This window comes from Nicotiana tabacum, chromosome 16 (genome assembly GCF_000715075.1).
Source record: "Nicotiana tabacum cultivar K326 chromosome 16, ASM71507v2, whole genome shotgun sequence".
Lineage (NCBI taxonomy): Eukaryota > Viridiplantae > Streptophyta > Magnoliopsida > Solanales > Solanaceae > Nicotiana > Nicotiana tabacum.
Window position 1 is genome coordinate 92,067,925 of NC_134095.1, and position 21,970 is coordinate 92,089,894.

The following is a 21,970-nucleotide window of genomic DNA, read 5'->3' on the forward strand; positions in this document are numbered from 1 at the left end:
TACTCTAAAACAATGAAGAAGGTACTCTATCCGTTTCAATTTATGTAGCACAGCTTGACTTTGGACGTAATTTAACAAGAAAAAAATAATTTTTAAAATTTGTGATTTTAGAGATGCCATAACATTTGCATGGGTACAGAATTTTTAAAACTTGGAATCTTAAATAGGTCATAATATTTTTGTTACTGTAAAAGCTTTTCATTATAGGATAAAATGAGAAGTTATATTAAATTTCTTTAAATATAAAAATTATATCATTCTTTTTGAAAAAGATAATAATAAGAAAGTATTATTACATATAATTGAAATGGATGGAATATTATTTTGTAAACCCAAAGGCTAAGTGGAATGTATTTTTCTTAATAAAGCAGAAAGAAACCAAAGGAAAAAGAAAAAGAAAAAACAACAACAAAGGAGATTGATCAGCACGTAGCATCAAACAGAGGGGACAATCCGTTTGACATGTCGCGAGTTGATTGGCCCCAACCATGTCAATTTCCTTGTACTCTTTCCCCGTGTTTTGGTTCCACCGCAGCTCTTCCCTTTTTTAGATCTACATATTCATATTATACTTATAAAAGGTTGAGTTGAAGAAGAGTCCCAATCACTTTCACATTCTACAAACAAAAATTCCTTAGTCAACTAATTGTATTGTATTATCGGTAAATAAAAATAGTGTTCAAGATCTCGTCTACTTGTTTGCTTCTTGATGAGGAGATGGGGAAAGGTTCAGTGATAATCTACATCACAATTGCTGTGCTCCTCCTACTCCTCATCTCTCAATCTCCTTCCAATAAAGCTGGTAAGCGACATGGGCATCGCCGCCTCAAGCTTCGCTCCAACTTCACTTTTGACCAACATATTCACCATGAACATGAACGCATTCCTTTTGACCCTTTAGTGGCTAAAATAGAGCGGCATCGTGAGGATAAGGAATGGGAGAAGCAGTACATTGACACCCACCATCCAGAATTACATCATGAACATGCTCCTGGTGAAGAATCCCAGCCTGAATGGGAAGACTTTATGGATGCTGAAGACTATCTTAATGATGAAGACAAGTTCAATGTCACTGATAGGCTTGTGTTGTTGTTCCCAAAGATTGATGTCGACCCATCTGATGGCTTCGTGAGTGAGCATGAGTTGACTGAGTGGAATCTTGAGCAGAGTAGGAAGGAGGTGTTGCATCGGACTGAGAGGGAGATGGAGGTTCATGACAAGAATCATGATGGTTTTGTCTCTTTTTCTGAGTATGAGCCGCCCAGTTGGGTTCGCAATTCAGGTCACTTTTTTTTTTTGCTTCTATTTTGTTCTCTTCTTTTTAATATCCTGCATTGCTTCTTATCGGTTTATTTTGCTGCTGTGTCATGTTACTGTTTGTATAACTATAAAGTCCTCGTATTTTGTCAAATCTTTACCTGTTTTTACAATAGGAAGGAACTCTAGTCTACTATTACAATAGGAAGGATGTCTAGTCTACTATCTTAGGAGGTTGTTAAAATTTGTATCAGTAACGGTCTCTCAATTGATTGTTTCCATCGTTGCTTATCTGAGACCTGGTGAAGCTGTTTCATAGGATATCAAAGTTAGATGTAAGGTCAGGGATGCGTGTGGCATGGCCGCATGGGGGGTGGGGGGCATTGGTCAAACGGTTTGAATAAAGGGCTCTGTGGATGCTAAGTATTTCACCTTCTTCAATTGATTTATGGCCTATATTTAAGGTCACAAGCATGATATAGGTCTACTGCCTCGAAGCAGCTACCCCTAAACCTGATGTGATCCATTAAATTTGTAGTAATAGCTTGCTGAACATGATAAATTGTACCATTCATGTTCCCCAAGTACTACTGCAGTTTACATTGATGAAGAAACTTTCTAGAAATTGTTTTAGGCTGTTGCTTGGATCTTTTGATATGATGAATACTTGAATGCTTACCTTTTCATGTAGAGCAATTGGTATGTCATTCTCTGGGCATCGTCTGAAACTTTGTTAGTTGGTAATTGTACTTTTTGGCACAAATCCTTGTTTCTTCAATCTTCATTTAACAAAGAATATAAGAACTTCAAGCCTTCTATTCCGCTCCTTTTACTTTATTTCCTTTGAGAAAGACTTGAAAACACTAGTTTAAATATAGATTCTTATTTTGTATTGCAGATTGTAGATTTTTGTTTTAATAAGCTTGATATTTCTTAACCCTTTCTTTGTTTTCTTCTTTGTGGCTGAATTAGATTCGGTCACATTTTCTCAGTTATATTCTTTCTTTTGGACTCCCTTCTCAGCAAAGTCCTATATTTGCTTTAGAAAAAGGGTAGCTCGGTGCATAAAGCATCCCACGTTCACGCAGGTTCTGGGGAATGACAACCTAAAGTCCTATATTTGCTTTATATCTCAGAAAGACAGAAAAGAGAGTTCTTCATTAGCTAATGGAAAAAGAGAAAGATGAGGATACTCATTGCTTGATTTGTTTGTTTTCTACACAGATTCAGTGTCCTGAATGACTCTTGAATACGTTACATGCTTGACTTATGTGGACATGCTGTTCACTTTCTTCTTTTTTGTTTTGGGTGCATTTAACATCAAGAGCACAAACAAGTTGCTTCTTATTTTGCTTCCCAAGTCTTTCTACTTAAACTTGAATCATTTCAGTCCATTCATGGGTTCCATTGTTTTGTGCTGTCTACGGCTAATAGGGTTTCATTACTTATAGAGAAGCCATTTTTTGGCCATTGATTTAGTAATTCATCACAATCACAGTGTTTGAAGTGCATATCTGTTCCCTTTCTAGATATATTTCATCCTCTCCCTTACACTTTGACAAATTTTGATGTGGTTATGCTGCAACAGATAACAGTTCTTTTGGATATGATATGGGCTGGTGGAAAGAAGATCATTTTAATGCATCAGATGTAGATGGAGATGGACTTCTGAACATTACAGAATTCAACGAGTAAGTTTCTACTAGGCCTGGAAAACCTTTTACTAACCTAAGCTCCTTTTCTTAATAGTTCTCTGAACTTCATTTGAGGATTTCATCTCATCCAATAACTTTTTGCTTTCTTGTGATGTCATAGCTTTCTACATCCCGCCGACACTAGCAACCCCAACCTACTCAACTGGCTATGCAAGGAGGAAATAAGGTTCAGCAAATTTGCTGCTTTAACATTTTTCTTAAATAAGAGCTTCAATCATTTTGCTGATTTTTTTTTCTCGTGTACAATGGTCTATTTTACCTGTTGTTAATGTGCCAATGCTATGTGTTGTACCTGCCATCAGTTGTTCTTTTCATTTGCTCTTTTGTTTGGTGTCATGATTTTTCGAGAGGGCTGGGAAAATTAAACAGAATGATATTTAGGAGCTTTCAGAAGAATCCATATCAAGCTCAACAAGGCATTTTGTATGTTCATTTCAACTGATCCGACCATTTTGACATCGAATAATCTTTAGATTCCAAGCGATAATTAGCGCCCCCCCCCCCCCCCCACACACACACACAGAAAAAATAAATAGATCTTTCCTTCCTTCCTGTACGCTATTCCTTTATCTCTGAAGTTCGAAGTCTTCTCTGCTCTAGTTTTTCACTTTTTTGGATAACTTGGACTTCCTTTCCCTGTACCTGGTGTTATTAAAACGTTGGTATGTAGGGATATCTTATCTGTCCCTCCAGGAAAATGGATATTTTCAAAAAAGATTTTAAGTTGAATTTGTTTTATTCATGCTCTTCTCAAGGACCCATTTTCTGGGGAAAAGAGTTGCCTGTATGACATTTGCCTTGATGACTCTCCATAAAGTGTTGGAAGAAAGCCATACTGACTCCTTCTGTGCTAGAAGGTAGGAGTTGGTCATATTATACCTACCTAATTAGCCAAACCCTTAGATCAACAGATCCTTCCTTCCTGATCCAGAGCAATAAAAGAGGCACTCAAGTTCTTCTTGGAGATCAGTTTCTGGCTCTGCCTTGATCCAGTATTTTGAGAACAAACTTTCTCGCTGAAAATTTCCTGTCATGCGCAAGAGGTTTGCCTTGTTATCTCCCTCTTTAACTGCATCCCTACTGTTGCTGTGTTTTTTGTTTCCTTACAATCACTTCTTACTTTGACTTTTCCTCCAACATATCCAATTGCCCTCCTTGCTGTGGAAGCATCAGTCTTTTATGTTAAAGTCATCTCTGTTAAACCTTGTTGTGTGCCATTTTTTCAGCTTCTTTTAGCAACTTCAATGTCCTCTTCGGAAGTTTGAAATTTGGATCTCATTACCTGTGATAATTATTTAATCTGCTCTGTGTTATTTTTTGTCTCTTTTGCCTGTATAATTTTATGACCTGATTTTATTGCCCTTTGACTCCCTGCTTTGGAAAGAAGGAAAGAAAGAAGGAAGAGAAAGGGTGAGAACAAAAAGAGAGAGAAAAAGTTGAAGGAAGGATGGAAGAAGCTCTTTAATGTTTAAAAAAAAGCATGGTAGCTATCAAGCATCTCGCAATGTAGTTCAAATGGGAAGTTATAAGTTTGTTTACTCAGTTGAAAAATGGGTACAGGTTTAGGTGGCCACGAGGCAGTTTTGCCAATTATATTAACTTATCTACATGCCAGAAATACTTTGAGCTTTTAAAGTGGCTTGAGAACCTAAACAGGTATCATCGAAGTGGATTCACCAATATTTTTGAGCAAAAAAAAAAAAGCGGATACTAAAGGAAGTTAAAGCATTTGGAAGTTTATGCACAACTCTGAAGGTTTTGCAGCTCTCAAGTACAAAAGAGGAAAAAAAACAAAAGCACCCTGCTAAAGTTTTTCACAACACTAGCAAAAGAGTTCTTCAAACTTACGCTAGAAGAATGTAAGATGAAAAGAAACCCCACCCACACGTTCTTTAATCCCGCAAGATTACAAGAAGCGTTGAATAAAGGAAGAACGATGAAATAAAAAGTAAATCACGTTTTGAAGCAAGAGTGTAGAAAAACTAATCACCAATGTTTATTGTGAGAAAGCATGAGAGAAAATATATTATTAATAATATGTTAAGTGTTTTACAATAGCCCTATTTATAATTATATACAACACATATTCTACTCTTATTCCATGTGGGACAATGGTTATTTAAATAACTATCTAACACTTCTCCTAAAGCCGGTACATACGAATCATATATACCGAGCTTGTTACATATGTAACTAATACGATGACCAGTGAAGGACTTGGTGAAAATATGTGCAAATCGATCATTCAACTTCACAAACGTTATAGCAATATCTCCTGAGTGTATCTTTTCTCTGACAAAGTGAGGGTCAATCTTAATGTATTTAGTTCTCTCACGGAACACCAGATTTGATGCAATATGAAGGACAACTTGATTATCACACACAAGTTCCATCTTGCTGATCTCACCAAATTTTAACTCCTTGAGCAAGTGTTTGATCCAAACTAGCTCACAGATTGCCACAACCATTGCTCGATATTTTGCTTCTGCACTAGATCGAGCAACCTCATTCAGTTTCTTGCTCTTCTAGGACGCCAAATTACCTCCTACTAAACACAATATCCAGGCGTAGAACGTCTATCAGAAGGTGATTCTATCAAGTTAGTATCTGAGTATCCAACAATTTGCTCATGGCCTCGATCTTCAAACAATAATCCTTTGCCTGGAGCTGATTTTATATACCGAATAATGCGGACAACTGCATCCCAATGACTATCACAGGGAGAATCCATAAACTGACCCACCACTCACAGGAAAGGAAATGTCAGGTCTAGTCATTGTGAGGTAATTTAATTTATCAACCAGCCGCCTATATATTGAAGGATTGCTAAGAAGCTGCCCTATCCTGGTAGAAGTTTCAAATTCGGATCCATAAGAGTGTCAACAGGTCTACAGTCTGTCATTCCTGTCTCCTCAAGAATGTCTAAGGCTTTCCGTTGTGAGATCACAATACCTGAGCTAGACTAAGAAACCTCAATACCCAGAAAATAATTTAATATGACCAGATCCTTAGTCTTAAAGTGCTGAAAGAGATATTGCTTCACCTTAGTAATACAATCCTGATCATTACCGATAATAACAATATCATCGACATAAACCGCTAGATAAATACAGAGATTTGAAGCAGAATGTCGATAAAACATAGAGTAATCCGCTTCACTACGAGTCATGCCAAACTCTTGAATAACCGTGCTGAACTTATCAAATCAGGCTCGAGAAGACTGCTTTATACCATAGAGAGACTGACGCAACCGACATACAAGGCCACTAGACTCCCCTTGAGCAACAAAAATAGGTGGTTGCTCTATATAAACCTCATCAGCAGACATAATGTACCGCTGGAGGTCAGGTGAATAGCATCGATATCCCTTTTGCGTTCTCGCGTAACCCAGAAATACACACTTAAGAGCATAAATAGTTAACTTATCTTTTCCTGGAGTAAGGTTATGAACAAAACACGTGCTCCCAAAGATACGGGGTGGAAGAGAAAACAAAGGTGAATGGGAAAACAAGACAGAGAATGGAACTTGATCCTGCATACCTGAGGATGACATACGATAAATAAGATAACAAGATGTGTAAACTGCATTCCCCCGAAAACCCAACGGAAGAAGAGATTGTATAAGTAGGATACGAGTAGTTTCAATTATAGGTGTCAAGGGGCCGGGCCGGTCGGGGGTAGGGAAAAAGGGAATCGGCCGGTTTCGTTACCAGGCCGGTGTCCGGTTATTTGTTATAGGGTTTGCCGATTTCGGGCTTTCCCAGTGCAAAATTTGATCGGAATGGTTCCGGACCTAATGGGTCGGGCAGGGCTAATTTAAATTTTTTTGTATTTTGTATAACAATCGTAATTTATATTAAGATAAAGTAAAAATGTAAAACACTAAAAAGTAACGTATAAAAAGAATGTTTTAATAAATTTCAAAGGCTTTAACAGCCTTATATTTGAAAAATTAATTACGAATTTAAGATAATACAATGAACATGAAACAAATATAACGTACAACTTGATATGTAAGGATCAAACTTGAAGGCTTTCATAATTTTCATTGCATAATAATACTTCAAATTAATCTAACAAACTAAAAACATTAACCTTAAATAAGTCTAATAATTTTAAAATAACACAAATTGTCTCAAATCAACTCAAATACGAATTTCTGGAGGATGCTCAAGACAACTCTTCATATGCCTCCTTAAACAGCCTGTGCCTTCCCACTTTTGATGAAAATTTAAGACTCGAGCACAGTTCTTGCACTTTACTTTGCGAACTTTTTCATTTTCTTCTACTACCTTAAAGTGTTCCCAAATATAAGCGCACTCTAAAAGCACGACGCATGATTTAACTTGAATTGAGAATTGAGGGATGAGTGAAGAAATGAAGGGGGAGGGTATATTTATAGTTTTTCAAAGGCCTAAATTAGTAAATATTAAAAGTGTTTTTTTGAAAAAAAAGCCCAAAAAGGGCTATTCTTGCAAAATAGCCGTTGGGCAACGATCAACTATATTTAAAAAAAAATTGTCGTTGCACCGGTCTGGGCCAGTCCGGTTAAACGACTATTTCTTGACTTGACAGTACCGGTTCTGACCGGTCCGGTTAACTAGTACCTCTATCCTACCCATCACATTCTGTTTCCCGTCCCAACCCAGCCCTGCCCGGCCCCTACCTACCGGTCCGGTCTAAAACTGGTTTGGGCCGGTCCGGAACCGGATCAACCCGGTTCGTTTGACACCCTTAGTTTCAATAAGATGTTTGTTCTTTCTTTCAGCTACCCCATTTTGTTGAGATGTGTATGGACAAAATGTTTGATGAATGATTCCATGAGAGTTCATAAACTACTGAAATTAGGACGAAATGTGCAGACAAAAACCTCACATTGATTTTGAATTTCAGCGTGGAAGGTCTGGAAAATAAAAAACAACTCAGATTGATTTTTCATCAAAAATATCCAAGTGCACCTGGAATAATCATCAATGAAACTGACAAAGTAGTGGAATCCCAAGGTAGAACTGACTCCACTAGGACCCCGAACATCTGAATGGACTAAACTGAAAGGTGACTCTGCTCGATTATTAGGACGCTGAGGGAAACGGGAGCGTTTATGCTTACCGAGATTACATGACTCACACTCTAAAGTGGATAAGTGAGATAAATCAGGTACCATTTTCTGAATCGGTAACAAGACAAGTTAGAAGGAAGACAAGATGTGAGTCCATGTGATTTTGCAAGGATAAGGTAATAAAGTCCATTTGATTCACGTTCGGTACCAATGATCCGCCTCGTACTCCGTTTCTGTATAAAAACAAGGTCATCATGAATAAGTGATTTGACTAAGTGACTAACGGCTATGAGATTAAAAGGACTATCGCGAACATAAAGAACTGAATCTAAAGGTAAGGAAAGAAGTGGACTTGCTAGAGTAAAGAAGGAAGTGTGACTTGTTTGACCTATTCCAGTTGCCACAGTTTGAGACCCATTGGCCATTGTGACTATTGGAAGAGATTGCGAACATGAAATAGTAGTGAAAAGAGATTTATTACCAGAAATGTGATCAAATGCACATGAACCAATGACCCAAGACTTAGAGGTTGAAGATTGGGAGACACAAGTCACGCTACTCCTGTTTGAACAGCGGAAGCTATGTCTGAAGATGTCTGTTTACATGCTTTATACTGAAGGAATTCAATATGATCCGGTAAAGAAACCATCTGGATTGGATTCATCTAGATTGATTGGGTATTTGATTTGGTTTTTGGGTTAGTCATATGTTTATAGTTTTATAAAGTATGATAACATTTTGCTATTAAACGAAATATCTTATGAAAAAGATATTAGGTGTCTGAAAAGAATTAAATTTTAGTAGTTTTTGTTCAATAACTTTAATTTATTGAAATATATACTTATGTATATGTTGTATATTCATTTGTTTGTTGTATCTTAGCACCCGTAGATGTACTCGGATGTGTACCCCCGAAACCTAAAATTTATGTGACGAAGAATTCAACTTCTAGATCCGCACCTGTATTCCGTATTGTATCCGGTACCCGCACCCGAATCCGGGCGACATAGCTCTGAAGCACCAAAATAAAAAAAGAATTGTAAACAGTGACTTTAGCAGCTCCAGCTTTTAGAAATAGCAATTGGATGTCAATTTAAACTTAAATATTCTAACAAGCTCCAGAGGCAAGCTCATGGCCTTTCTTAAGAACTTGTACTGTATCAGATGCAAGTATAGTTTTGTATAGGATAAATGTTACAGTTGTATATGTGCATTAAAATGTAGGTTTGGTATATTATGGGAGATTCTACTAGTTTTGAGTTTCAAATTATATTATGCCTTAAAATTGTTCTTCATGCTAATCTTTGGTTTATTAATGAACCTTAACGGATAATTTTCTGTAGCTAAGCTGTCTTTCCTAGGTGAACATTGTTTATAATCATTTCGTTTCTTTTTTTGGCTGTCATATAATTTCAGGGAGAGAGATAGTGACAAAGATGGTAAAGTTAACTTCAAAGAGTTCTTTCATGGGCTGTTTGACTTAGTGAGAAACTATGATGAAGAGAGTCATGATTCTTCTCATCATTCTGAGGATTCACAAGAGTCTCCGGCTAAAAAGTTGTTTACTGAGCTTGATAAAGATGGAGATGGGTAAGAAACTAGACTTCTCTTTCAATAATTGTCTCGAGTAAATCCATCAACAAATCCTTACATTTGATGTTTATGCAGATATTTGTCAGACGCTGAATTGCTACCTATAATTGGAAAGCTTCATCCATCAGAGCGTTATTATGCCAAACAACAAGCAGATTACATCATACAGCAGGTATTTTCACTCGATCCAAATGCCTATTCCAATAGAATGCTGAATTTGGTCATTACTGCTTGCTGTTACCAATAAGCACTTGCATGTCTGCCTTATATAAGCCTATAACCAAACTGCTGCTATTGATTTACTTTTTGCCTGTTGAGGAGCTATAGCTAGATTTTTGAAGGATAAAATTGCCTTCTTGTAATGCTGGCAAAATATATCTGAAGTACACTTATGTAGTTATGTGTTCCATCCAGTTCTTTCTGCATCTCTAAAAGTTACCTGATAATCTTTTCTGTATGACTATTGTTGAATAATGTCTGTCTGTTTTTTCTCAAAATTTATTGTCATCAAAAAACGTTTGTGCCTAATCAGGTATTCAGGTGCTATTTGCTTTTACTTTTTATGCTGTTTGCAAATTGTTGTGAACGGCATAACTTCCAAGTCATCCAGGATTAGGTGGTGAATTTAACAATTCAACAATTCCGTCTATTCTGTGATGTAATAATTCTCCTAAAGCTTAGGTTTTAATTGGATTGTACTAGGGGTCGCAAATGGACTGTTTGGGCTAGTCAAGATGAGCTGACTCATTAAATGGGTCATTGCCCAACCCTGCCCAAAGTTCACTTGGGCTGGTGAAATGAGTTTGGGTTAATTTTGCCACTCCTAGATTGTGCACTCTGTGGCCAATATTCTCAATTTCAGTATACATTAATAAATCTCGTGGAAAGTACTGGTCTCTTGTTATTGGTGAACATTACAATGTAGTGGTGCTCGTCTTCTTTTTTCTAATATGCGCGTTTAAAGGAGATTGCAAGGAGAAACTCTTACTCTTATTGGTTAAAATGGTTAAAATGAAGAATGTGAAATATATCGAGATAATTGCACTTTACAAGTTCCCCAGTTTTGTTCCTTTTGTGTACTAGTGAAGGAAAAAACCTTAATATGATTGGATCTTACTGTCACATGTAAAATGGAAATGTTCCAAAACAATATAGATTCAGAATGCACATTATTCTCTTCTTTGCTGATTGTGTCGTAAGAGTGTGAAATAGTGGTGTTAAATAATTCTGCTATGTTTTCTCTCAGGCTGATGCAGATAAAGATGGAAGGCTTACTCTAAAAGAGATGATTGATAGCCCATACGTGTTCTATAGTGCAATATTTAACGAGGATGACGAAGACTATGAATACCATGATGAGTTTCGCTAGTTCAGGGCTAGGTTAGGATGGCTTTTCTACTTTCTAACCCTAAGTTGTTAGGCAACATCCACTTCTAGTTATTTAAATTATGCCTTCAACAAGCCCTCTCACGTGCGGGCTTGAATTCTTTTTCATGAGTCGAGCACATAGAATGGGGTCACTAAGGGCAAACTGGATCATATGACTTGGACATCTCGAGAAACTTGTGGCTTTTTCTTTCTGCTTATTTACGTGCAAATATTTGCATTACTTTCTTAGTGGACTTTCTTTTTTTGTTTGCAGGATGGCTCAAGTTACTCGTATATCATACTTTTTAGTTTGGAAATTTTTATACATGTGGTGAGACATCAAAATTTTATTTATCAGATAGTTTTCTTTGTAATCGCCGTCTTGATCAAACCATTATCGACAATATAATCCTACTTCCATTATTTTGTAGAAGAATTCTAGTGGGACAAACTTTACATGCACAACATTTGTTTTAGCCATCCAATTTCTTTATTTTCAGTGTCCCAATTGTTTTTATGTTATACCTTTGCAATTCTATACATAATAATTATTTTTAATCCTACCATCGAAGCTGCGTGCCATCTTGTTGTTCAGTCTGGCATTTTTCAACTGACCCAAGTGATATGGTGTGTTGATATGAGTAAGTTTACTATTCGGGTAACGGATATTTGTTCTTGATACGAGTAAGCTTACTGTTCAAGAAACAGATTTTTGTTTTTGATTGGAAGTTAAGTCTTCCAATAAATTTATTGTCAAGAAAATAAACTCAACGATTTTTTCAGGCTTCACAAAAAATGAACAAGAGAATCAACTAGGTCTTGTTTCAAGTAGTTATTATTTTAAGCTGGGGCTTGTAATTGGATAACCTTTGTACAGGCATGGTATTCTCAAGTGTTAAATAGGTAGTACTTGTGAGCAAGTAGGCACGTACAAAAATTGTGAAATGGATAATTTAGATTGTAGTAATTGCACCTAAGTGTGTGGCCTAGTGGTCTATAAAAGAAAATATGAGATTTTAGGTTTAAATTTCAGTAGAAGCAAAAAATACTAGATGATTTCTTTACATGGAGCATTGTGTAGTTACTCAAGCTAAATCGGATGCCATCATCATTTAAAAAAAAAAACAAGAGATATTGATTGAAGTTAACCATACCAATTAGTTGTTATCATTAGCCTCCAGTAATAACTGTCATTTCATATTGGTGCTTCCTTGAATTCAAGCACTAGAGTTACTGGCTATGGAAAAAATTAGCACTAACGCACACTGTCTAGGGGATAATCCTTAAAAAACTCTGTTTAATTAAATCTCAGTGTGAAACCATGCCTATTCAGATAATCTGAATATTCATCTTTTCTCATTGGTTATTTCATTTCGCAAGAACTGATTGTTTATAATTGAGGGACATTTTGAGCAGTTTCAACACAATCCACCTGTGTTTTTAATTACAGCGATCGTATCTTCCATCATTGGACGATAATAGTGTGAAAGGCAAAGCCAAAAAAATATTCAATTAAACACTCAGCTCTTCATCGTAAATGAGTTTAAGTTCTACGTACAAAGGAGTTTATATATATACCTAGTTTTCTTTCTGGAAGTTATATTCGCATAACGTATTGCACAAAACTTTGCAAGTTTATCCGTTTTAGAATCAATTTCAGACTTGCGAGTCTGAAGCTAGAAAAATTCACGCCTGAAATTGCAAATTTTAGATGCACTTGAGACTGTTTTAATCTTAAGTGCAACTACTTTCTCCATTCACTTAAGACTTTTTTTAGTCTGAAATGCAAAAAAAAAAATGCATTTAAGATGCACTTAATTGGTCTGCAGGGCAGCTAATTTTTGCATGCACTTAAGACTTTTTAGTCTGAAGTGCAAATTGTCCAGAAACAGAAACTTGTTTTTCGAATTTCAACAATCCAACAAACGATTCAACATCCAAATCTACTCAAAAATGAGCTCAAAACTAAAATATAACTTTCAAATATCATAAAGAACCAACTCCAACCATCAATTTGTCAAAATAATAACAAATCTGACAAACTCATTTTGCAACTAAGAGGAAGAAGAAGAAGAAGAAGACACCAGCAATAGCAAAGAGAGGAGCGCCACATCACCACACTACCGTAAAACACTATAAACCACCTTAAAACTTGGTCGCAAACACCATGTAAATCCATCGTCACCTTCATTTTCACATCAACTAAGAATAAAGGTCTGAAATTATCTGTACTTTGGGTACTAATTAAACTTCTTTTAAAAAGTGAATACAAGTTAAATGGGGCCGACCAAATAGCGTGTCCCATGAAATTTTTTATTACGCATAGATCGTGTAAAATATTTACATAATCAGGTCATTTATTAGGCAATTACAAGTAAAATTCAAATAATTACTAATTGATAATTAGGTGAAACTTATAACTATGTTAAAATTCATTAATAGCATAAAAGAATTGTTACATCAATCCATGAAAATTATAGCTCTTTTCCATGTTATAGCCCCACTATTGTCGGTGCACACTAAGGGGTCGTTTGGTAGGATGCATTGGATAAGCTAATGCATGCATTAGCTTTGTGTATTAATAATACATTGTTTGGTAGACATTTTGAACCTATGCATTAGTTATGCAAGCATTAGTTATACATCCTATTTGGTATTATTCTATGCATAACTAATGCATAGAAAACAATGATATTAGCAATGCAATGGGTTTTAATGCATGCATTAGCTTAGTTAAAGACAAAATTGTCCTTCAAAATTTATGCTTGATTAAAATATGCTAGTTAGTATATTAATGCAAGTTCAAAATAATCCAAATAGTGAGAAATAAAATTATATCCCTAGTAAATAAATAAATACTTAACATATTTCCTTTTTTATAAATAAATATTAAATTTTATTTTACAATACAGGTAGACAAATAAAATAATTTTTTAAACTTTTTCACATAAAAACTTTTCTCAACATATGTTTCTTTTAAAAAGTTAGAGTGTGGATTAGTTTTGAGGGCATTATTGTAAACAAACAATTCTTTTAGAAACTGAGCAATGCTTTAATACATCAAACCAAACAATGGATAAGAAATATGTCAACATAACTAATACCAGCATAACTAATGCAAGCATAACTAATACCAGCATTACTAATACACCCTATTCAGCATTATACTTATGCACCCTACCAAACGACCCCTAAGATTTATAAGTATAAAACAAATACCATAAGCAGCCAGCCATGGATATCTCTCTTTGTTATATAGCAATATTGTGAACTGAAACAAGGTTGAAATGGTCACCTTATTTGCACTGGACCAGTCCCCTGTTCAACCAGAGAAAATATCTACGTACACAATTGAGGTTGAAAACATAAAAATCAGTGTACTGATGATGCCTAGGCATTTAAACATATTAGTAAAATATTTGATACGCTGTAAACAAAGCAGTAGATGTGAAAGTTAATGAACAATAACAGTAAAGTAAGAAGATACAGATGCCTAAAGCAATATATATAATAAAAAACAAGGTACTCCTGCTATTTATCACTAACAGTACATATGAGATTTTCTAACTAAATCCTCAGGCTACAAAACTAGCTTTAAGATATTCCATCAACAACACCAGTTATATAAATATTCAATCGGAACTTGTTCTATCATCCAAATGTTACAGGAGTACAATTGCTTTTAAGTTGAGAATTCCAGCGACCAGAAAATCATCCAAATATCAACACAGACCATTATGATGTTTGAACAACGGCAGGGTATTAAAAAGACAACCTCATATTCTAGGTTTCATCTATCAATATTAAAGGACAATCAGGATTACATTTTAACTTTTAGGGGAAGGTATATTACTAAGCCTAATAATGTAAACAAGCAACTTTGGTTAACAGTAAGCATAAACAAGTAGTATCAGCATAGCAATAAGAATGACAATAGATACAAGCGCTTACCAATTTCAAATCTAAACATCCAGCCACAATTCATCAATTAGAAGAAATAACAGAATGCATTCATTGCAAAGACTTTGTAAGTATCAAATATATGAGGCAACCACACCAGGTGAAAATAAAAAATACCACACACACTCATAAATCATTTCCGCTTAGCTGACATCATCCTCACTATTTTCATCTTCATCAGTGTCAGAGGGAGGTGAAGGGTCAAGCCTAGCAGCATCAATGGCCCACTTAATCACCTTCTCAACTTCATCGTCATCCTCTTCATTCTCCTCCGCAGCCTGTTGGTTAGCCGAAGAAGAATAAGCGGGAAGGGAGCTTTTGAGAGCTGCAAATCTGGGAAACAAGTTAACATCGGAAGCTGTAGAGGTTGAACATGGTTGTTGGGGAATAGGGTTTTTGGTTTTGGGGGTTTGCTTGAATTTGAGGGCACGGAAACGTTGATCGAGATCTGGATCGATGAATTGGGTGGAAGAACCACGAGCCATATGGGAATTGAGGCTGAGCTTGAGGAATACGTCATCCTCTGCCGCCCGCAGCAGCTCTTCAACCTCGTCGTCTTCCGCCTTCTTCTTCCTCCTATTGTTGTTGTCGATACCTCTGCTCATTCTCTTCCTGTTGATGACACGGTACCACACTTGGCCAATTCAAACTTCAAAGACAATAGACGATCAGGCTGTATCTGGTTGAAAGAAAGAAAATTACAAGTTCAATTTGTAAAAATAGTACTAATGTAGTATTTGGTTCTAATTGTGTTTGGATATGATTTTCCTGAAAAAACAAGGTTAGATATCTATAAATAAAAATTCTTATTTCATATTCAAAGAAGTGTTTAAATAATACCCTAAAATCCCCCTAAACTATCATATTTTTGTCAATTTCCTACTTAAACTATTCAGTGTCCCCAAAAACCTCCATGAACTATATTGCCCTTCATATTAAAAATCACTCATTGCATTCTTAGAGGTGCGTGTAGTACACTGTCCTATTTATTTAAAAAATGTGACATGTAGCACTACACGTGACTATTCAACTCAGCCTAAAACCCACCTAAACTTTCACCATTTTGTTAGTTACCTACTTAAACTATCTAGTATCCCCAAAACCCCCTGAACTATATTCCCCTATATATTAAAACCCCATGTTGCGTCTGTCTAACTATATTAACTTATGATTTTTAAAGAGTTTTTTATGCAGTTTACTCATGATGTATTATTCTGGGATGATTAATTAATTAATTTTATGAGTTTTGGCCAAAATAATAATTAATGCATTGTATTAATTTTATTTGTGATTATGCTTGATGCTAAACTTCAATTGAATAAGTCATTTATATTCACTTTGTACCACAGAAAAATATAAATAAAGACATATAGTGTTTCTTAAAAATCATCTTATATTACATAAAAAAGATTGCACAAAATAAAATTTCGCAAATAAAAAATCAATTGGCCAACAAATAAAATTATATTCTCTAATTCCAGATTACATAAAGAAGGTTCAAGATATTCAACTTTATTATCTACAAGGTATTGAGTTTAATAAGAATATTTAAATTGGTATTCTTTCAACAATATGTGTAAGAAATGAAAGAAGACTAAAACAAGAAAGAGAATAAATCATTTCAGAGGAAACAAGAGAGGGAGAAATTTTTTCAGAGGAAACTCATATGGCGAAATGAAGAAAAAGGGTTAAAAATAAAGAAGAAATGTTAAAAAATGGAAAAATAGTTAAAAAATGAGGAAGAAAGGTGGATATAACTGAAATATGGAGAATATTTATTAAAAAAATAAATGTGAAAGAGGGTTAGGCTAATTGGCCATTATTTTCTGTCATATAAGCCATTTTGATGGCTTTTTTCAGCTGTCACGCGCTCTTAAGCGAGTGTTTGCACACGTTATGCCAGGTCAGCGACGAGGGGGCTTTAATACGAAGGACAATATAGTTCAGAGAATGTTTGGGGACACCAAATAGTTTAAGTAGGAAATTAACAAAAATGTTATAGTTTAAGGGGATTTTAGGGTATTAACTCTATTTTAATTATACTAAAGTATCTGTGCCAAAGTCAGTATTTATAAATAATTTTTTTTTGGTAATTATAATTTTTATTAATCACCAAAGCAATCGTTATAAAACAGCATAGTTATCCTCGACTTGCGACAATCCATACATAACCCTATCTCTATAACTATACTATATGTAGTACATAAAGCCTCATAGAACTATCTTTGCCTGCCAGTCTTTGTATTGTTACTTTTGCCTTTAGAAATGAAGTTGCTGCATCTTTGTCCTCACTCCCCCTCATGCTCTAATGTTGCATATGCATGCCACTTCTCTAGTTATTTCTACATTCCTTGCTTGATCTTCAAACACTCTAATATTCCTCTTTTTCCAAATCACGTAGGTGTATTCTGCATACATCATCTTGAGTATCTTTGTTTTACATGACTTATCTTTGGATTGAAAAAGCAGCCATGTAAACACTTGTTGCCAAGAATTAGTTGGAGCATCCAATAGTTGTAACCATCTTAACAATCTCATCCATACTGCTTTGGAGAAGCTACACTCACCAAAAGATGGAGATGTGATTCATCTGCAGCCATACATAGAATGCACTGTGAATTCACTTGGATTCCCCATTTGGCTAATCAATCCACAGTTAACAGCCTTTCATGACACTAGAGCCACATTGTAAATACTGTTTTAAGTCTAGCCTCATTATGGAATAACAAAGTTCTCCATTCCACTTTGTCATGATTACCCAGGAGCCCTAAGTATATATGTTTAATGAAGCTCTTCTTCTGCTTTAGAGCTGGTACTCGCTGCATATTTTTCCTAGCATCCAGAATCTTCCTCACCATCCAACTTGCCTGTTGTGGGATAGCCATGTCAAGTATACTTTGCCCTTTGATGTAGTATGCATGAATCCATCTTATCCAAGCTTTATCCTCCTTATGAGCCAGGTCCCAGTGTGTTTTAGTTATTGCTACCTTATTCCACACTTGGAGATTTGTCAAGTTATAGCCCCTACTGATTTAGACAGGCACATCTTGTCCCAAGCTATCAATGCTCTTTTTGTGATTGTATTGGTGCCAGACCATATGTAATTTTTTTTTGGATTTGCAAATTGATTTTTTTATAGCTAAACGATGAATTTTAAGCTAGTCTCTATTTGCAAATACTAAAGTATTTTTTCGGTAAACCAATTTACATTTACGTACAATACACGTATCCATGATAATTAGCGATAAATTTGTATTTAAAGTGATAAAATAATTTTAAATCTTTATCTTGTAAAAATTAATTTAAAGATTTAGAAAAATAAGAAAGTGCATATTGTATACGGGTGAAACCGAGCCCGTCAGACACCTCAATATTTGGTGAATCAAATGGAGCAGAGACGCAACCGTACGAATCAGAGTCAAAGTAAGGATCCCCTCGCATCGAGGTTCGAGCAAAATACCTGCCCTCGGAAGCATCGGGGCCATATATCCCAGGTCCGATTCGAACCACAAAGCTTCGGGGGGCATTATCAAACGATCGCACACGACTAACAAAGAGTCGTGATATTCGTGTCCAACCGAATGTCATGGCGTAAATCTCGGCTCGTATCAGTAGTGGATCAGTGAATAGCAAGAAGAAAGATTTTTGCCTTTCTTAGAATTGTACTTAGGGTAAAATTCACCTATTATATAAAGAGAAAAACTTATTATTCATAGGACACAATGTAACACGTATATCAAGGAACTATCATTATTTTTCTCTGTTCCAACTTTTGTTCATCAGTTCTCCATTATTGTGAGCCCGAGATTGAGGAGGCAGGCACTTCATTAAGCCATTACTGAGTCCGAGATCACTCTCACTATTGGTTTGGAAATTTATTACGTCCTTTATCTGTTTAATCTAACGCCATTAATCGTTTATATTGAATTAACCTACATATCCTTAAAATTACATATAAATTCAATTGTTATACGTTTTTTAGGGTAAATAGTTTGGCGCTCACTGTGGGGCTAAGGATAATAGTGACAATTTGATACAAATTTTCGTAATGCACTCTGCTTTAATCTTGTTCTTTGAGATTTTAATTTCAGGTTAAATATAAGAATATCAAACTCTCAATTTGCTCATTTGAACGTTGATGGTGACTCTAGTCACCATGGCAAGAACAATAAAATAGTGCCCAGCAACGAGGTTTCCTCTGCAAACCCCAACGGAGCCCCGGTCACACACCCAATCGATGCTAACTCCCATGTGGCCATCGACGCTAACTTGTCCACCGACCCAGAAAAAAGCATTCATGGGGGAGCCAGGTCGGTAGCCAAGGATACGCACGACGATGAAGGCGATATGATCAATTTGCGGATGATTTTCGAAATGTTACAAGCTCAACATGTGGCAATAGCCCAGTTACAGAACCAAAGCCACGCCCCCAACAGAGTTGAGCCCGAACCATCCCGGGAGAACACCTGAAGAAATGAATGAACCTAAAAAAGGGCGGGTAATGCTGAAACTAGGGCCAACCCCGAAATAGTAAGGATGCTCGAGGAATTGACGAAGCGAGTAGAATAGCGGGAAAAGAAGATCGAAGCTAACGACAAAAAAGTGGAGACCTATAACTCCAGCGTTGATCAGATTCCAGGAGCACCCTCGATATTGAAAGGCCTGGATTCCAAGAAATTTTTCCAAAAGCCTTTCCTTCCGAGCGCAGATCCGAAACCAATCCCAAAGAAATTCCATACGCCCGAAATTCCGAAGTACAATGGAACAATTGATCCAAATGAACATGTGACATCCTACACGTGTGCCATCAAGGGGAACGATTTAGAAGATGATGAAATTGAATCCGTTGTGCTGAAAAGTTCGGTGAAACCTTGTCAAAAGGAGCTATGATATGGTATCACAACTTACCCCCTAATTCTATTGATTCGTTTATTGTGCTTGCAGATGCTTTTGTAAAGGCGCGCGTCGGGGCCACCAAGGTCGAGACCCAGAAGTCAAACCTTTTCAAAGTAAAGCAAAGGGATAACGAGATGCTTAGAAATTTGTGTCGAGGTTTCAAATAGAATGGATGGATCTGCCTCCGATCGCAAATGATTGGGCCGTTAAGGCATTCACCCAAGGACTTAACCCTCAAAGCTCATTGGCTTCACAGTAGTTGAAACAAAACTTGGTAAAATAACCGGCGGTAACTTGGGCCGACGTCCATAACAGGTACCAATTAAAAATCAGAGTCGAAGATGATCAGCTCAGGACCCTTTCCAGATCAGTATATCCCGTCAGAAGTAGTGACAGATCCAAAAGAGCTGTCGATCATGAACCAAGATCGAACAGAGATCAATACCAACCCTATAACGGAGATCGAAGGGGTAATGGATCCGGACGCAACCCTGCGATGAGTGAAAAAAGGAACGATCGAGGTCACAATAGTCGGGGACTCATGAGCAAGAACTGTTTCGACATGCCACTCGGGGCCAAGGAGGCACTGAGATTATCGGAATACAACTTCAGTGTCGATGCTGCCAATATTGTATCCTCCACCGGACGCATCAAAGATACCAAATGGCCTCGATCGTTGCAGTCTGATCCTGTCCAAAAGGACCCCAACCTAATGTGTAAGTATGATGGCACTCACGGCTACAGAATCGAAGACTGCAGACAGCTAAGAGAAGAGGTAGCTTGGTTATTCAATAACTGACACCTCCGAAAATTTTTGAGTGATCGAGCCAAAAATCACTTCAGGAATAGGGACTCTAACAAGTAGACCGAGCAAGAGGAACCCCATCACGCCATTAACATGATCATTGGTGGAGTCAACGTCCCATCAGGGGCCAATGCAAAGCGCACTAAGGTGTCCATTACAACGAAAAAACGAACTCAAGATTATATACCGGAGGGGACCGTATCTTTCAACGACGAGGATACCGAAGGCATCGTGCAACCACATAATGATATACTGGTAATATCTGTACTCATAAATAAATCTCGAGTTAAGAGTGTGTTAATTGATCCAGGTAGCTTGGCCAATATCATTAGATCGAGGGTCGTGGAACAACTAGGTTTACAAGACCAAATAGTGCCTGCAGACCGAATTTCAAACGAATTCAACATGGCATGTGAAACTACCAAATGGGAGATAAACCTGCCAGTAAACACCGTCGCGACCATTCAGGAAACAAAGTTCTATGGATTGAAGGAGATATGAGATGTAGTGCTCTATTCAGAAGGCCATGGATTCACAACATAAGGGCAATACCCTCAACACTACATCAGGCATTATAATTTGCCACACCGGGAGGGATCAAGACAGTTTACGGAGAACAATCGGCCGCAAAAGAAATGTTTCCGGTCGACAAGGTGACCCCGATATTCGCGCTCTCGACATCAAAGAATTCACATTCGGTTAGGAAGGAAGAAATGAAATAGTAATCACCGACACTAGCCTGATCGAACCGGAGAAGCAGGAGATAGGCGAGGAAGTTGATTACGAAGTTCCTAGGTCGTTCATAGCCCTTGATGATTCTGATGCCACTAAGTCGACGGTCGAGGAGCTAGAGCAAGTCATGTTGATCGAATATTTGCCCGATCGAAAGGTATACTTGGGAACGGGGTTGACTTCCAATCTCAAGAAAAAACTCATTAAATTGCTTATTGCTAACGTGGATTGTTTTGCTTAGTCCTATTTGGATATGACAAGGATCTCGCCAGAAGTAACCACTCATAAGCTAAGCTTGGACCCGAAGTTCCACCTGTTTAAATAGAAAAGGAGGCCTCGATCCGAAGTCAAGCATGCGTTCATCAAAGACGATGTATCCAAACTCCTTAAAATAGGTTCTATTCGGGAAGTTACGTACCGGGATTGGTTGGCTAACGTAGTGGTAGTACCTAAGAAGAGAAATAAAATAAGAATGTGTGTAGATTACAAAAATTTGAACAAGGCGTGCCCCAAGGATTCTTTTCCTTTGCCTAATATTGATCGCATGATTGATGCGACAGTCGGGCATGAGATACTCAATTTTCT

At 36.8% G+C, this 21,970-nt stretch overlaps 2 protein-coding genes across 3 annotated transcripts; one reads left to right on the forward strand and one right to left on the reverse strand.

The window, feature by feature from the left end:
* The first annotated feature begins 550 nt into the window (after positions 1–550).
* Positions 551–11,560, forward strand: LOC107763880 (uncharacterized). 2 transcript variants are annotated; one of them, XM_016582387.2, is made up of 7 exons: positions 551–1,282; positions 2,846–2,948; positions 3,073–3,138; positions 9,448–9,621; positions 9,700–9,796; positions 10,871–11,004; positions 11,267–11,560. In XM_016582387.2, exons 1-6 carry the CDS (start codon positions 718–720, stop codon positions 10,991–10,993), a joined length of 1,128 nt encoding a protein of 375 aa, XP_016437873.1. In that variant the 5' UTR covers positions 551–717; the 3' UTR covers positions 10,994–11,004; positions 11,267–11,560. The 2 variants fall into 2 exon arrangements, with proteins under 2 accessions (XP_016437873.1, XP_075089153.1); XM_075233052.1 differs by lacking the exon at positions 11,267–11,560 and having other exon boundaries at positions 10,871–11,263.
* Positions 11,561–15,095: 3,535 nt separating this feature from the next.
* Positions 15,096–15,557, reverse strand: LOC107763879 (uncharacterized). The gene has a single exon (XM_016582386.2). The coding sequence runs from the start codon at positions 15,555–15,557 to the stop codon at positions 15,096–15,098; it is 462 nt and encodes a 153-aa protein (XP_016437872.1).
* Positions 15,558–21,970: the final 6,413 nt, after the last annotated feature.

What these genes read in the sequence shown, in the direction of transcription:
- LOC107763880 (XM_016582387.2), top strand. Translation starts at nt 718, where the DNA reads ATGGGGAAAGGTTCAGTGATAATCTACATCACAATTGCTGTGCTCCTC. An exon ending in CAGTTGGGTTCGCAATTCAG is followed by an intron (nt 1,283 to 2,845) that starts GTCACTTTTTTT and finishes ATGCTGCAACAG; the next exon opens with ATAACAGTTCTTTTGGATAT. An exon ending in CTATGCAAGGAGGAAATAAG is followed by an intron (nt 3,139 to 9,447) that starts GTTCAGCAAATT and finishes ATATAATTTCAG; the next exon opens with GGAGAGAGATAGTGACAAAG.
- LOC107763879 (XM_016582386.2), bottom strand. Translation starts at nt 15,557, where the DNA reads ATGAGCAGAGGTATCGACAACAACAATAGGAGGAAGAAGAAGGCGGAA.